At 35.3% G+C, this 17,540-nt stretch overlaps 1 protein-coding gene across 2 annotated transcripts; it reads left to right on the top strand.

The window, feature by feature from the left end:
- The first annotated feature begins 286 nt into the window (after positions 1–286).
- Positions 287–17,398, top strand: CDK1 (cyclin dependent kinase 1). 2 transcript variants are annotated; one of them, XM_033208920.1, is made up of 8 exons: positions 287–418; positions 2,098–2,159; positions 6,893–7,049; positions 7,856–7,979; positions 10,280–10,450; positions 14,431–14,594; positions 14,691–14,832; positions 16,426–17,398. In XM_033208920.1, exons 2-8 carry the CDS (start codon positions 2,123–2,125, stop codon positions 16,522–16,524), a joined length of 894 nt encoding a protein of 297 aa, XP_033064811.1. In that variant the 5' UTR covers positions 287–418; positions 2,098–2,122; the 3' UTR covers positions 16,525–17,398. The 2 variants fall into 2 exon arrangements, with proteins under 2 accessions (XP_033064811.1, XP_033064810.1); XM_033208919.1 differs by having other exon boundaries at positions 407–532.
- Positions 17,399–17,540: the final 142 nt, after the last annotated feature.

The raw sequence follows: 17,540 nt of genomic DNA, 5'->3' as shown, positions 1-17,540 counted from the left end.
CCCGCAAATCACGCATTTAGAAAAACATAACTATACACTCCTAACCCTAACTATTAGAAGTTAAAGTAATGGAATCTCGATGTAAACCCAATATCACTTTTTTGATGAGCTATTTTGAGTATAACAAATTTGAGCTGTGCCAATGCTGGGAGAAAAACTTTAAAAGAAGAACGGAGGGAACAGTAGTTTCCTGCTCCGCTGACTAGAAACAGCAGGACGACACTCTCGTGGCTGGAGGTGAGCGCTGGCGCTCGCACTCAGTTGGCGCCCGCCCTCCTGCTTTTTCTCTAGCCGCCCTTTCCTCTTTCTTTCGCGCTCTAGACACCCGGGAAGGCCAGCCTAGCGTAGCTGGGCTCTGATTGGCTGCTTTGAAAGTCTACGGGCTACCCGATTGGTGGTTCCGGGGCCCTTTAGCGCGGTGAGTTTGAAACTGCTCGCACTTGGCGTCAAAGCTGGCTCTTGGAAGTTGAGCGGAGAGCGACGTGGTTGTGGTAGCTGCTGCTGCTGCGACCGCCGCGGGATAATAAGCCGGGTACAGTGGCTGGGGTCAGGGTCGTGTCTAGCGGGCGGCCCGGGGACCTCGGAGGGCGAGTATTGAGGAACGGGGTCCTCTAAGAAGGCCGGACTGGAGAGCAGGGACCTGCGCGGGGCCAGGCTGGGCCTCGGGGTGGGGTGGGCAGGGCCTTTGCCTGGGACTGGGCGTGTGAGCCACACTGGGCCGGCTTTAGAGGGAGGTTATGGGAGCCCAGCCTGGCGGGATTAGGCGGCGTGGGGGTGGGGGTGGGGGTTCGGGGCTGCAGTCGTGAGTTGAGGTCGGCTGTTCTCAGGAACTGCCTTAGGAGGCTTTCGGGTCTTGATTGAAGCAAAATCCGCTCCCCCACACTGAGCGCCAGCAAAGTGGCAGGCTCTTTCCTGGGCCCGGCCCCAGAGCGCCCTCCCATCCCGCCTCGGAGGTGGGAAAGCGGGACCGCACCTGGGCCAGGTACAAGCGCAGATTCCTAAAGCGAGGCTGCCCTGAGAAACCGATCACGGAACTCGTGGGCCTTCTGGGGCTTGCTCTGCCCACGGTCCCGGCCCACCTGGAGCTGTTAAGAACACTCAGCCCAGGCACTTAGCACTCATGAGCAGTGTAATGCAGTTTTTTTCATTTAAAAAGATACATCTCTGCTTTCTGGATTAATTTTTTCCTTGAAGATGAATGTGGGAAATAGAACTTAAAGGTTTGTTCAGAGCGGGCTTTATAAATGATTTTATCATCAGTGATGGGTGTTAGAAAAATGTAGGTAATTATGCCTGGAGTTCTGACGTTTCATTGGCAAACTTCAGAGGAAGTCTTGAACTTCTGTTTTGTTTTGTTTTTTTAAACCCATTCACTGTGATTCAGGTATACAGTTTTTCTGCTTAGTCCTTGACATTGTGTAGGCTATAATTAGAATTTTATCTGTGGAACTGCACTTTTCATTCTTTTGTTTTAGGGTGCTTAAGTGATATTTCCCACTCTTGGAAAAAGTACCTTGAAAGTCTTGAGCGTGTTTGTGACCTCTGCAAGCAGAGGAAAAAAAGATTAAAACTGTCACGTGAGCAACTGGAAACACTTAAAATGTTTTTGCCGCTTTAAACAAAATTTTCCTAATGAACAGTCTGAACACATTTTAGTTCTCTCCTTATAACTATAAAAAATAGTGTTTTGAATAAAATTAGGACTATCATAAAGCGGTATAAATTTGTTGAAATCTTTGGGTATAACTTTAGCACACTCAGGCACTAGTGTCACAACAAGGGAACCTCATTCTGGTTTTTCTTTGGAAAGAATAGGCAAGTCGATATCTGAATTTGAGGGTTATTTTGATTGGAAGAAGCTAAATAAATAGTACACTAGTATAGAACATACACGTTTCCAGTGTCTCAGGAGTCAAGAAGGATGGAAAGTTATTGTAGGAGTTCTTACCCTTGTAAATACTGTTTGAATGTAGTTAATATTTATGGAATACTTATGTACTGCAGTAGGCACAGTGGAAAATGCTTTACATATAGTGTAATGCTTAAAACTACTCAAGTTAGTGGCATGTAATTAAGTCAGTTTTTCCTTCATTTTAGGATCTGCCATACCCATTGCCTAACTATGGAAGATTATACCAAAATAGAGAAAATTGGAGAAGGTGAGTGGTTTTAGTAATATAATTTTTTTGGAATGATTTAACAATGCTACAACTTCTGTAATATGAACACATGTAAATATTTATTAAAATTCAACCATTAAGATGTCTTGTAGTACAAGTGTGCATTAATATATGTTCTTAATAAACGCGTCACATTTCAAGAGAATTGAAATTACCGAATCCCTAATGACCCGTCCCTTCACCCCATAGTCTTACAGTCTTCTGATACTAAAGAAGTATCAGAAATACTTGTATTTTGAAGACACTATTGATGACTTGCACATGTGTTGAGGGGCAGAGGTTAGGGATGCAGAATTATGCTAATTTCATAATCTATTTTTAGTCTCTTTCAATTATTTTTAGGATGATAAATATTTTTATCCAGACTTTATAGACTGGTTACAATAATTGACTTAATCTAATTTAAATACAATTTCTATTTAGTTACCATAAGAAAAAAATGACCTGTCATATGTACATGTTTAAGCTATTCTAAAACTATAACTTACGTATATAATCATTCCCTTTCTGTGGTACTTGAAGGAATGATCAGATCTATATATGGCACAAACTTCGCCTGTTCCTTGACTCTAACAGAACATTCTCAATTCTCCAGGTACAAAATAATTTGCTAGTAGAATCCAGTTTATATCGGTTCTGCCAGAAGGAAATTCCCAACTATATTTTTAATGTGATCAAAGACCTCACTTGACAAGAAATAGTAAAAAAAACAAGGGGGGAATACTGGAGGGAATTTAGTGAAATACGAATGACAGGTTAGTGTGGTGTTCGATTGGAGGGGTGTGTGTGTGTGTGTGTATTTATTTTTATTTTTAAATAAATACCTCATACCCATTCTACTAAACAAATTTTGCTGCTGAATTAAAAATAATGTGATTAGTATGTCTAATGCTTTGTAGTATGTTTCTTAAATTCTCAGGGAATTTGTGTTGGTTTTAGTTTGGCATAAAAAGAGACCTTCTTAAAGTATAAATATATTTTTCTTTAAGATGATAGAACTCCAAACCTACAGGAAACTACAGATTTGACTTCTGAGAAAAGTACTTTAATTGCTACTATAAATAACAGCAGTTAAGAATGTAATTTTAAATTTAATCCATTACATGCATTAAGTCATATGACTCCCATTCTTTATTTCTATGAGTGTGACAGTGGTAAACCCTCTAAGTTTTCTGGATCTCGGTTTCTGCCTCTGCAAATGCTGATAATTGGACTTAACACGAAAGATACGATTCAATTGAACAATATTATGGAAAGCATTTGTTTGAGTGCTTTAACTCAGAAAACCTTCAAATGTTTACCATTTGAACATTGTAATATTACTATGAACACTGTCTCCAAAACTGTCTCTTTACCAGCCTCATCTAATGCCACTCAACTCTAATTTAGATTTCTTTGATGTCCTCAAATGTATCCTGTGATTTGGCCTATGAGTTTTGGCAATGGCTGTTCTTTCTACCTGGAGGCCAGTCTCTACTGGCTTCATTTTTTATCTCCTCCTCTAGTCCAAGAACATTTTGTAGTTCCCTTTGCATCATGCTTAATATCCATTTTAATTATTATACCATAGTATCCTTGAGGACTGGGATTTTCGTCTTGTTCACAACTGTTTGCCCACTGCCTGTCAGTAGTGCCCAACCCACAGGAGATAGCTAAGTAGATAATAATAACATCTGTGTTCCTTGTTGTTCTTCTGAACACTGTTTCTTTTTCTGGCTTGTATTGTTGTTTCTACTCCAAGCCTGATTGTTTTGGATTATGTGCTGGATATTGTTTTGGAAAAATGAACTTGTGAAAATAAATGGAGGCCTAAATGATCCACACAGAATTTTCTTTTGGTTCTGCCAGGTATCTGGTTAAAGTCTAGTATTAAAATACTACTTTAAAAGTTATATTTTTTCCCCTCAACTTTTCATTTTGAACATTTCCAAATCTATATTGAAAGGTTTATGCAATGAGCTTGTAATAGTTTTACCAAGATGTTGGTGTTTTGTCATATTTACTTTATTATCTGTGTGTATGTTAGCATTGTTTATTTTTTATTTTTTTCATTGACACATTTTAATTGTATGTATTCATGGGGTATGGTTTGGTGATTTGATACATGTATGTGTTGTATGATTAAATCATACAGAGTAATTAGCATATCCATCACCTCATGCATTTGTCATTTCTTTGTGGTGAGAACATTCAATTGTTTTGCGTTTTAATCCATTTCAAGTAAGTTGTAGAAATGTTCTACCCCTAAATCTGCATGTATATTCTGAATATCCACCCAAGGTCATGCCTTTCATTTGGCAGTTAATGCCTCTTTAATTCTGATTTAGAAGAGTCTGCCTTTTCTCTCACTTGACAGTGAGTCTTGACTACCTAATTCATTTCTTAAATACATCCAGACTTTACTATTTTAAATGTTACAAAAATTGTTATCTTGTTTCTTCTGAATTACAGAAATCTGAGTGTTGTCATACTAATCTTTGAACTCCTTCCTGTCTTAAGAAAATGTCTTTTTGGATCATAGAGTAGCTGTTATCCATGATGGTGGAACCTTACCTGGCATTTAGTGGGCATTTGATAAATACTTGCTTAATGAAGGTTTTCTGCTTAAGGGCTTCCATAACTTGATCATATCCTACATATTTTTCTTTTGTTTCTTTTTGTTTCCTGGGATAAATCTTCCATTCGATTTACACTGATGATCTAGGCTTACCTGTGTTCATGATTTTTGTCTCCTTAGTTATTTATACTTAGTTAAATACCCTAGAGTATTTCTGTCTTTAGAATTCCGAGTTCATTTTGGAGCATATACCATGTATTTCAAAAATAATTTTGGATGATTAACCAATAGAATAGCTCTGCTTTGTTTAACCCCTCTTCCAGTAGTTCAGTGAGAAGTGATATTATCTCTAAAATTCAACACATTGAGTGTTGGCCCCTGGTTAATTGTTAATTCTGAAAGCTATTTAGGATTAGATGATATTGTACACTTGAGGGGGAAGAAAGGATGCTAGAAAAAAAATTAGTTCTGAACTTAACATTAGCTGCTTATGTTACTACATTATGCAAGTGACTAATTTTCCTGAGATCACTTTAACAGTATGCCAGATGATTGTGCTGGTTTACCTACTTTTTGTGTTTAATGAGAGCTTAATTTACATCCAAAAAAATGTAGATTTTAAATTTATGAAGGTTATCTACTTTTAAGGATGACTGTGAGGATTAAATATAGTCAATTCTCCTTTAACGTAGAGTAATTGTGGTTATCAGAAAGTTATACATTAATCCACAATTTAATCAGAATAGTATAAAATGGCTTTTATGTCAGTTTATAGTTTTAAAATGACACCAGTATTTAAGAAAACATAGACTTTTGTATAGAGGTTCTGTCAAAAAAATTAAGCTTAAGTAACATCAATTTGCTACTGCTCAAACTGTTTAATATTCTAACTAAGCAGTTGGTAATTTGTTGGTTTGTTAGCCTTTTTTGCAATATTGCTACCTTCAGAGAAACTCATAAAAGCTATAGAAGAGGCTTTTTTCCTAGAACAGTGCACTCTAATCACTTTTGAAGTTAAAACAATGCCGTGGAAGTGGAAAGCAAGCTATTCAACAAAATTTTGTGTGTACTTAAGGGATTCAGGACCTCCCTAAACTCCAACTCGAGTTTAAAAAGGCTTACCTAGGGAATTCAGCGTTGCCACATATATGATACATTTTAGCTAGTCTTCTCCCTTATTGCCATTTCATTCCCTGTATCCACCTCCTTCCTCCCTGCTATCCCTTATGATTGATATTGTTGCTCACTACCTGAAGCCCAGATATTGAGATCAGTATTTTTATCAACTTGTAAATGGGTGTGAGACTTTCCTAATGTGTAGTACATACTATGTGCTTTATTAGGTTTAATAAACATCTAGTCTTTTTTCTCCATTCTTTTGAGAATGAGGACTGTTGACTGTATTTTGAGATACAGATAAAAGTGTTTTGAAAAGCATAAAGCACTCTACAGTATTTTCTGAAAGTGTCATAATGACTTATCAGTAATATTTCCGGAGCCCAAATTTTTACACTGTATTTTATGCCTGCTTTATTGCTGGGTAGGATATTGGCAGAAGGTTAATTTTAATTTGCAAATGATCTATTTTGTTCTGTAAAATATGCTGGAACATTAATGGTAATTTAAATGTATAGAAAACTTGTGATGACTACATGAATTTTATTTTTAAGCCATACAGATTGTAGTTACTCTCAATTTCTTTTTGGAAGCAATAAGGGTATGAGTAAGATACTTCCCATATGGCCACACCAGACATTTCTATCATGTGACCCTTATGAGATTCAATAATCTTAAAATCTTTCAGTTTGACCAGGTACCGTGGCTTACTCCTATAATCTCAGCACTTTGGGACGGCGAGGCAGGTAGATAGCTCACGAGTTCCAGACCAGCCTGGGCAATATGGTGGAACCCCATCTCTACCAAAAAGACAAAAATTAGCTGGGTGTAGTGGCGCGTGCCTGTAGTCCCAGCTACTTGGGAGGCTTGGTGGGAGGATACCTTGAACCCAGGAGGTAGAGGTTGTAGTGAGCCTTGATTGCCCCACTGCATTCCAACCTGGACAAGAGAACAAGACCCTGCCATAAGGAAAAAAAAAAAAAAGAAGATCTTTTAGTTTGTGGGTGTGTCACACAGCATATTATTTACTTTGTTTCAGGTACCTATGGAGTTGTGTATAAGGGTAGACACAAAACTACAGGTCAAGTGGTAGCCATGAAAAAAATCAGACTAGAAAGTGAAGAGGAAGGGGTTCCTAGTACTGCAATTCGGGAAATTTCTCTATTAAAAGAACTTCGTCATCCAAATATAGTCAGGTATGGTATAATATCTGAATGTAAGCCATTTTCTGCATGCTATTTCAAATATAAATTTCAACTTGGAAATCTTTACATTTGCTTAATTTCTTGGTCTAGCCTTACCGAGTGGACTAGAACCCTATTTTTGTTGGTTGAAAATGCTGCACATATGTAAAAGAGAACAGGCTGGTAAAGCAGGAACAGTGTTAGAGGAGACTGGTGATGTGGATTAATATTTGGGGCTTGAAAAGCAAGGTGACTTGGCCATGGGAGTAAAGCCCTTTTCATAGAGCTTTGTCAACTCTCTCCTACTTGGGGAGCTCTAGTTCCTGAAGATCCTTTAGTCAGAGTCTTAAGAAAGGTAGCTAGGTCAAATGAAAAAGATTTTTTTCCTTAATGTATTTGCATTGGGTGTTTTTGGAGAGCTGTCTTCCTAACAGTCCAAGTTAAAATCTAATTGTATTTGTCTGGGGCTAGAGATTAGAAGTGGCTTTTAAGGTCAGATACCACTTTAAAATTTACTTTTATAATTCACTTCGATGAAAAAATAAGCTCTCAGCAATTAGTAGCCAACCTAGATATGTTCTTTTAGAATACAGGCTCCTTATAAATAAGTACCTCCTGTACAAGGCCTAATTTTAAATAGTTGCCCTGAGATTCCTTTCTTAAATTTGAGTTTTGAATCTCATCCATTAGGGAAGCTACTACATCTTCCCCAGTTTTTATTATAGCAACTGAAATTATGGAAGGAGTTTTATTTTGTGAAACAGAGGTCAAAAATGTTTGCTGGATTCTTCTTTCATATATATCTATTTTTTTCCCAGTCTTCAGGATGTGCTTATGCAGGATTCCAGGTTATATCTCATCTTTGAGTTTCTTTCCATGGATCTGAAGAAATACTTGGATTCTATCCCTCCTGGTCAGTACATGGATTCTTCACTTGTTAAGGTAAAAGCTTATCTAATTTTATTAATATTTATGCACTGTGGATATAAAGCGACTATGTACAGAAGTCCCTGGGTTTTGTGGGAATATGCTTGGAAAAAGTGTTAGAAAATAGAATAAGAAAAAGTATTTCATTTTTCTCCCTCATGGTTAGTTTATACAGGTTAGAGTTACCCATGTTATTACCAGATACTGTTTCTAGTAAGTAAAAAGTAGTGCCTGAGATAACATAGAACTGATAAGTATTGTTGGAAACTAGGGTAGTCTGGTCTTTCTTTGGCTGTCAGATATGTGTAAAACAAAGTAATGAAAGCCTAGGGCAGAGTATTGGTTGTAGGTGTTTTATTCCAGTTTTGAATATGTTTCGCTCAATTTATTGTAGACATTTATTATATTTCAGTTAAATTATAAAATTGTACAGTTTTAAGTACTGAAGTATATAAAAGTATCTTATTCTTGCACCAGTTCTACCAAACCACTCTGCAGAGGTAGTGCTGTCGTTAGTTTTATTCATAATCTTATACTTGTATGTTCACTTTGTATGTATATAAAGACTTTTTTTTACACAAAATGGACTTACTTGCATATGTATAAGTATACATATTTTCCCTTTTTTGTGTAAAACATTATGAAGACATGTAGATCTACCTATGTCTAGTTACATTTTTGATATAATTATTTAAACCACTTCCATATTGATGAACATTTAAATTATTTTCCAACTTGGTTATTGTTGCTCTTATTAACAGTACTGCACTGAATGTCCTTATAGATATTTATCTTTGTATGCAACTTTATAGGATAAATTTTTAAAGTGGGAATAATGGATTGAAGATGTTTATTTACATTTTGATAGATAATGCCGGTTGCCCTCTAAAACACTTGTAGCAATTTACTCTTAAGTACTCATGGTGTATAACACTTATTGTTTTAGTACATCATTGCCAAAACTTGGTTTTATCAGTCTTTTAACTATGTGAAAAAGGCATATTAAGATTGTTTTAATTTTATATTTCATGACAATTTAACACTTCATATTTAGCTATTATAAACCGCCTATTCCTATTCTCTACTATATTTTCATTAGGATACTGTCTTTAGCAATCTTGCATGACTTTTGGACTTTCTGCTTTTATGTCTTTTAAGTCTTCCTCACTCAAAGATCGAATGTATTAGAATAATACATGTCAGTATTTTTCTGGTAGTTTTAGTAAGTCCTGTCTTCTACACACACTTTTTTTTGCCTTAAATTCTATATGGATCAAGATTTATTTTGACTTAAAAACTGGGATACAGATTCAGCTTTATCTTTTCCCAAATGACTAGCCAGTTGTTCTAACTGGTTTTATGTACAGGCAACAATGGTTTTACTTACAATTTTTCAATTTTACAATGAAGCAGAAATGATGCACATTCACTAGAAACAATACTTCATTTACCCATACAACCATTCTGTTTTTTCACTTTCAGTACAGTATTCAATAAATAACGAGGTATTCAACACTTCCAACTATATGCTAATGTAAGTGTTTCGAGCACATTTAAGGTGGGCTATGCTTAGCTATGTTTGGTAGGTTAGGTGTATTCAATGCATTTCGACAAAGTCTTTTCAACTTAGAATAAGTTTATCCAGATGGAGCATCCGTTTTGTTTTGTTTTTGAACGCCACTTGTCCCTCTAAGATGGAGCATCTGTATTATTTCCCAATTTCAAACTGTAAGTCATTTTCTGTGTACTTTGTTCTTGTAGTATCCATGTTACTTCAAATGTCAATGACATTGTCTTTGCCAACAAATGTCTTGTAAAGCACTTTTCTCTGAACTAAGCAGCATTTTATGATAATTTTATCCATTTCAATATATAATCATAATATCTTCGCCATCACTTTTAGAATCTAATTTTTTCAGAAAGGAAATGAATATGTAAAAATGAAAGATAGAAAAGGCCAACTGTATTGAAGATAGAAAATAGAGTTGGTAGAGGTATATGGAAGAAAATTCAAGAGGCTTCTATGTAGAAAACCAACTTGTAATTTAAGGATCGGGGACCAAAAATGTTTAAAGACTAAATGCATTGACATGATTATAGATATGTCTATAAGGTGAAGATCATTTTCTTAGGTATACAAATGTGATGTTGTATGTAAACGGCTTCCCACCCACAAATGCTTATTAGCCTAAAATGGCCTGAAAGCTCCAGTAATTAAATTATTTCTCTGGAACCTAATTTTTTGTCTTTGAAACAGATTATTTAGAAAATCATGTACTTTGCTTAAGTTTCTAACTTTTATTTGCTTTTTCCAGAGTTATTTATACCAAATCCTACAGGGGATTGTGTTTTGTCACTCTAGAAGAGTTCTTCACAGAGACTTAAAACCTCAAAATCTCTTGATTGATGACAAAGGAACAATTAAACTGGCTGATTTTGGCCTTGCCAGAGCTTTCGGAATACCTATTAGAGTATATACACATGAGGTAAGTGGAATAGTGGTTTTTGTGGCTTTTGAATGTGTGTGATTGCTAGATTATTTTCTGTATTTGTGAAGTCAAGAAATAATAAAAGATATCTACTCAGTGCCAGTATCAATTTATTGCCTCTCAGCTCCAAATTCATTTCATGCTATGTGAAAATATAACTGAAGCCTTTAAGTATTTTTTCTTTGCCAGCTCCTATGTTAAGGTAGAGGGTACTAGAGAGACACAGCAGCAGGAGGAAGGGATATTCCTAGCTACAGTTTTTACGTTCTCATTATTTTTTACTTTATTTACATTATTCCCATCCTTTGTTGTACTTTAATTCTTTATATTAAACTCTCCCCATTCAAGTCACCACCTCGGTTTCTGTCTCCTGACTGAACCCTTCCTGATTATAGTCAGATTGATTCAAAGACAGGGTTTGTTCCTTAAGGTATATTATTTCTGATACATTTAGGAATTAATTTGTTTAATCTGTGTTATATTGCTGACTTGGCATTTAGTGTTTCTGAAGGAAAGGGAACATTGTAACATATAGTAAAGGATTAATGAAAAGCTATCGTCTGTGGAGTTGTCTACCCTTGACCCAAAGACTGTCTCCAGATCAAAACTAGTAACAGTGCTCATCTGATTAGTTGTCTTGGCTGGTTGCTAGCTATTTTTATCTTTTTTTTTTTTTTTTAAGACGGAGTCTCGCTCTGTCGCCCGGGCTGGAGTGGCGTGGCGCGATCTCTGCTCACTGCAAGCGCCGCCTCCCGGGTTCATGCCATTCTCCTGCCTCAGCCTTCTGAGCAGCTGGGACTACAGGCGCACGCCACCAAGCCTGGCTAATTTGCTAATTTTTTGTACTTTTTTTTTTTTTTAGTAGAGATGGGGTTTCACCGTGTTAGCCAGGATGGTCTCTATCTCCTGACCTCGTGATTCGCCCGCCTCGGTCTCCCAAAGTGCTGAGATTACAGGCATGAGCGACCCACACCCCGCCCTTTCTATCATTTTTTTACATGGCTATATAAATAAACTAAGATTATTTTGTTTTCTTTTTCTTAAACAAATGATATTGATCTCATTACCTTTGTTCTAAGAGGCAATATTTTTACCATATGATAAATATACTAAAATGGTTGGTTCTATATCACTAATAAGCTGTTATTTGACTTATTCATGTTTTTTAAATAATTTAAAAATCATTTTTTATTGACACATTATACATATTTATGGGGTACAGTGTAGTATTTGGATACATGTATGCAATGTGTGTTAGTTAAATTGGGGTAGTTAGCATATTCATTGCCCCAAGCATTTATTGTTTCTTTTTGTTGGGAACATTCAAAATTCTTTGTTCTGGCTATTTGAAAATTTACAGTAAATTATTGGTAACTAGTCAGCTTACAGTGCTATAGAACACTGGAGCTTATTTTTCTTTTTGAGCTGTAGTTGTATCCATAAACTATATCTTATCTCTATTTTCCTTTTCTAAGCCCTGAATAACCACTATTCTACTCTATGGCCATTAGATCAACTTTTTATGTTTTCATGTATGAGTGAAAACATGTAGTATTTATCTTTCTGTGCCTGGCTTATTTCACAGCTCATCCTTGTTGCCATAAATGACAGGATTTCATTCTTTTTTTGTGGCTGAGTAGTATTCTAGTATTCCATTGTGTACACCCTCACATATGTGTGTGTACACTGCATTTTCTGTGTGTGTATGAGTGTGTGTATACACATTTTCTTTATCTGTTGATGGAAACATAGGTTGATTCCGTATCTTGGCTATTGTGAAGAGTGCTTCAATAAACATGGGAGTGCAGCTATCTCTTTGACATAATTGATTTTATTTATTTTGGACATACACCCCCAGCAGTGGGATTGCTAAATTATATGGGAGTTCTAGTTTGTAGAGTTTTGAGGATCCTCTAAATAGTTTTTCACATTGATTCTACTGATTTAAATTCCCACCAACAGTGCATAAAAGTTGCCCTTTCTCTGCATATTTGTCAGCACTTTTTGTCTTTTGATGATAATTACTCTAACTGGGGTGTGATAGTTCATTGTGGTTTTGATTTGCATTTCCCTGATGAATAGTGATGTTGAGCACTTTTTCATGTACTTGCTGGTCATTTGTATGTCTTTTGAGAAAGTTTTATTCAGATCATTTGACCATTTTTAAAATTGGATTCTTCCTATTATTTTTTTATTCTGGATATTAATTCTTTGCTGGATGAGTGATTTGCAAACAATTTCTCCCATTCTGCAGATAGCTGCTTCATTCTGTTATTCTGTTATTTGTTTCTTTTGCTATGCAGAAGCTTTTTAGTTCAATATAATCCCGTTTGTCTATTTGTTGTTGCTGAGAGAGGGTGGAATGCCTATGCTGGAATGCAGTGGCGCGAACAGGGCTCACTGCAACCTCAACCTCCTGGGCTCCAGTGATCCTCCCATGTCAGCCTCCTGAGTAACTGGGCCCATATACAGGCGTGCAACACCATGCTAGGCTAATTTTTTAAATTTTTGTAGAGATGGGGCTGTCAGCATATTTCCCAGGCTGTTCTCGAACTCCTAGACTCATGCAGTCCTCCCACTTTGGCCTCCCAGAGTGTTGGGATTATAGGCATGAGCTGCTGCACCTGGCCGCCTCATTTGTCTATTTTTGATATTGTTGTTTGAGCTTTTGAGGTCTTACCCATATGATTTTTGTCCAGATCAATATCGATAACAGTGTTTGCCCTGTTTTCTTCTAGTAGTTTCATAGTTTAAGGTCTTTTTAAATCTATTTTGAGTTGATTTTTGTGTATGGTTAGATATAGGGGTTTAGTTTCATTGTTCTGCATATGGATTATCCAGTTTTCCCAGCACCATTTATTGAAGAGATTGGCTTTTCCCTAGTGAATGTTCTTGTCATCTTTCTCAAAAATGAGTTGACTATAAATACATGGATTTATTTCTGGATTCTCTATTTTGTTCTATTGGTCTATGCATCTTTTTTTATGCTATATCATGCTATTTTGGTTACTATAGCTTTGTAATACATTTTTGAAGTCAAGTGGTATGATGCTTTCAGCTTTGTTCTTTTTGCTCAAGATTAGTTTAGCTATTTTGGGTCTTTTTTTAGTTCTATATGAATTTTAGGATTTCTTTTTATTTTTGTGAAGAATGTCCTTGGTATTTTGATGGAGATTGCACTGAATTTGTAGATTGTATTGGGTGGTAATATGGTCATTTTTATATTCTTGCAGTTCATGAACATGGGATGTCTTTTCTTTTTTTGTATCTTCCTAAATTTTTTTCTTCAATGTTTTATAGTTTTTGGTGTAGAGATTATACATCTCCTTGGTTAAATTTATTCCTAGGTTTTTTTTGCAGCTAGTATACATTAGATTGCTTTCTTGATTTATTTTTCAGCCAGTTTGTTATTGGTGTATAGAAACTATTAATTTTTGTATGCTGATTTTGAGTTTGTATACTGCAACTTTGTTAATCAGTTCTAAGAGTTTTTGGTGGACTCTCAAGTTTTTCTGTATATAAGATCATCTCTGCACACAGGGACAATTTGACTTCTTCCTTTGCAATTTGGATGCCCTTTATTTTTTTCTCATGTTTCTTATTCATGTTATAATGGTACTGTTATGTACCATCTTAGCAAGTGAAAAGTACCTGCACTTTGTTCAGTATCACCCCAAATCTATTACCAATGGGTTCGGTTTTTCAGTGAGGGGGAAGATAAGGCTGTATAACTGTCTTGATCTTTAGTGATTTGAAAAGCAAAAAAAGATTTATTATGCTTTTATATGTTTTGTCTTCTAATGAATAAAACTTAGAAATGAAATATTTATCTTCAATTTTGTGTACCTTTAATTGACTTAATATTATTGGTGGCAGTCATACAACCTTTAAAGGATAGTCCTAATAAAAATATAGATGTTCAAGTTTAGCTTTCTATGCACCACATTCATTCATTGTAAAAATTTGCTTTTTAATAGGTAGTAACACTCTGGTACAGATCTCCAGAAGTATTGCTGGGGTCAGCTCGTTACTCAACTCCAGTTGACATTTGGAGTATAGGCACCATATTTGCTGAACTAGCAACTAAAAAACCACTTTTCCATGGGGATTCAGAAATTGATCAACTCTTCAGGATTTTCAGGTAGCTATTAAAAACTGAGATAATAAAGGTAACATATGTAACAATGAGATTACATTTATGCTTTAACTAAGAAATTTTTGTTTTCCTGTTTTTTAGAGCTTTGGGCACTCCCAATAATGAAGTGTGGCCAGAAGTGGAATCTTTACAGGACTATAAGAATACATTTCCCAAATGGAAACCAGGAAGCCTAGCATCCCATGTCAAAAACTTGGATGAAAATGGCTTGGATTTGCTCTCGGTAAGGAGTGCCCTTTATACTGAATTCCAAATTATTGATGATTCAGAATATATTCAGTTCTTTCTTTTACCTAGAAAATAGGAAGAATGCTCACATTTTTTAGCTAGATGTCTGTTATGTACATTGTATCATGCTAGCTTCATTTTAGATATCAAGAGGCACTAGTGGCTTTGAGAGGAAGATTTAGCATTAGTTTTTGTTTTTTATCTGACAAGTAGCTGTGGACATTTTGAGGGAGAGACCAGGATTAATACACTTTTTTTTTTCAAGTTGCTGAATTGTAGTGGCTCTCTTTTCTAGCATTTTTGTCATTACTAAGCCCTCTTAGTTTATGCTAGATGTAAGCGTTTTTCTTATTGATATTTTAAATTATTAAAGCCATCTTTGGAATAAGCTTTATTCACACTTTGTACCTAGCTTCTCCATCAGAAGGATCTATTGCTATACCATTGTATATGTTTTCTCATTGGTCCTCGGGTTACTTTCAGAGTGTAAAAACTCCTTATGCCACAAAATTAAGCTTAGATTTCCCCCAAATCAAATACTATAAATCAGATTCCTTAGTCTAGCCACAATTGACGTATCTTGGAGTGGATAAATCTTTGTTGCTGGCATTGTTCTGTGCATCATAGCTTGTTTAGTGGCATGGCATCACTGTCTTCGACTCTCTAGATGCCAGTAGTATACTCTTCACAGTTAGGACAACCAAAAGTGTCTCCAGATATTGCCAAATGTCTCCTGATGGACAAAGTCTATCCTAGTTGAGAACCATTATTGTAAATTAAACTTGGTTTCAAATTTGAGCTTTATTCCTTAGCTCTGTGAACTTGGGCAAGTTACTTCCCTTTGAGCCTCGATGTTCTCATTTGTAAAATGGCACTGATACCTACTTTGAGCTGTGGGAATTGAGTACCATGATTTATCCAAAGCAGTTTGTATGGTGCTGGTTACATGAGAGTTCAGATGGTAACTAGTTAGTAAAATCTCTAGTCTGCTTGTTGATTTGATTTTATTTTTTTAAGATTAGTGTTTCTTAAAGATCAAATTTACAATCCTAAACTTTATTTAGCTTTTTCTGGTGCATAAACTAACTTATATTAAGTTGTCTGACTGTAATTCTTTTAGTGACTCAATTTTAGCTATTTTTATAACACATTGTGCTGTGAAGGGTTTTATTTGGAACTTGTTGGAAGCTACATCAGAAACTGCCATAATTAATTGCCATTTAAAGAATGTTGTAAATAACTCAGGTGGCCATTTAATTCTCAACGTAAATATAATTAACTAGACATGTTTCCTATATTTATGTCTTAGTTTTAAAGCTATTTCTGAATGCTTGAGTCTTACCATAATTGATAACAAAAAGGTTATCGAGAATATCTGTGATTTACGGAGTAGGTTATTCTAGACCTCAAGGGTGAAATGTAGGGGAAGAGACATTTGTGTGTTAAACTAGTAGAAATGCTCATTTAATAGATATTCACTGAAAGTATTAGTTTTGGGTGTATTGCTAGAAAAGTTGAGGTTTTATGGAGATTTTGTAAAAAATGATTTATTTCCTAAATAAATATCTCTTTTTCTTTTTTCTCCCAGAAAATGTTAATCTATGATCCAGCCAAACGAATATCTGGCAAAATGGCACTGAATCATCCATATTTTAATGATGTGGACAATCAGATTAAGAAGATGTAGCTTTTTGACAAAAAGTTTCCACATGTTATAACAACAGATAGTTGTGTTTTTATTGTTAACGCTTGTCTATTTTTGTCTTATATATATTTCTTTGTATCAAACTTAAGCTGTACTTCATCTTCTAATTTCAAAAGTATAACTTAAAAATGTAAATATTCTATATGAATTTAAATATAATTCTGTATATGTGTGTAGGTCTCACTGTAACAACTATTTGTTACTGTAATAAAACTATAATATTGATATCAGGAATCGGGAAAAAATTTGAGTTGGCTTAAATCATCTCAGTCCTTATGGCAGTTTTTAGTTTCCTGTAGTTGGAACTACTAAAATTTAGGAAAGTGCTAAGTTCAAGTTTCATAATGCTTTGAAGTATTTTTATGCTCTGAATGTTTAAATGTTCTCAGCAGTTTCTTGCCATGTTGTAACTATACAACCTGGCTAAAGATGAATATTTTTTTCCTGGTATTTTAATTTTTGACCTAAATGTCTAAGCATTCAGAATGAGAAAACTACAGATTTGAGAAATGATGCTAAATTTATAGGAGTTTTCAGTAACTTAAAAAGCTAACATGAGAGCATGCCAAAATTTGCTAAGTCTTACAAAGATCAAGGGCTGTCCGCAACAGGGAAGAACAGTTTTGAAAATTTATGAACTATCCTATTTTTAGATATGTTTTGAAAGCTTTTTGTCTAAGTGAATTCTTATGCCTTGGTCAGAGTAATAACTGAAGGAGTTGCTTATCTTGGCTTTCAAGTTTGAGTTTAAAACTACACATTTTGACATAGTGTTTATTAGTAACCGTCTAAAAAGGCTCTAATGTATATTTAGCTAAAATTACTAGCTTTGGGAATTAAATTGTTTAACTAATAATGCTGCTCATTGTGATTCTTATAAGCAGCCTAATTTGAATTATTTGCTGCAATCAAGAGAAGTGTACAATAGTTTTATTACTTTTTTAGCGTACTTCTATCCTTTTTCCAACCATATCTCCTTTATTTTTCCTCCTGGTTAA

Source organism: Trachypithecus francoisi, unplaced genomic scaffold, assembly GCF_009764315.1.
Source record: "Trachypithecus francoisi isolate TF-2019V2 unplaced genomic scaffold, Tfra_2.0 Lachesis_group9, whole genome shotgun sequence".
Taxonomy (NCBI): domain Eukaryota; kingdom Metazoa; phylum Chordata; class Mammalia; order Primates; family Cercopithecidae; genus Trachypithecus; species Trachypithecus francoisi.
Note: the sequence above shows the minus strand (reverse complement) of the source record. Positions and strands in the feature narration are given on the sequence as shown.

Coding starts and splice junctions, on each gene's coding strand:
- CDK1 (XM_033208920.1), top strand. CDS start 2,123: ATGGAAGATTATACCAAAATAGAGAAAATTGGAGAAG. Junction 2,160..6,892: donor AATAGAGAAAATTGGAGAAG/GTGAGTGGTTTT, acceptor ACTTTGTTTCAG/GTACCTATGGAGTTGTGTAT. Junction 10,451..14,430: donor TTAGAGTATATACACATGAG/GTAAGTGGAATA, acceptor GCTTTTTAATAG/GTAGTAACACTCTGGTACAG.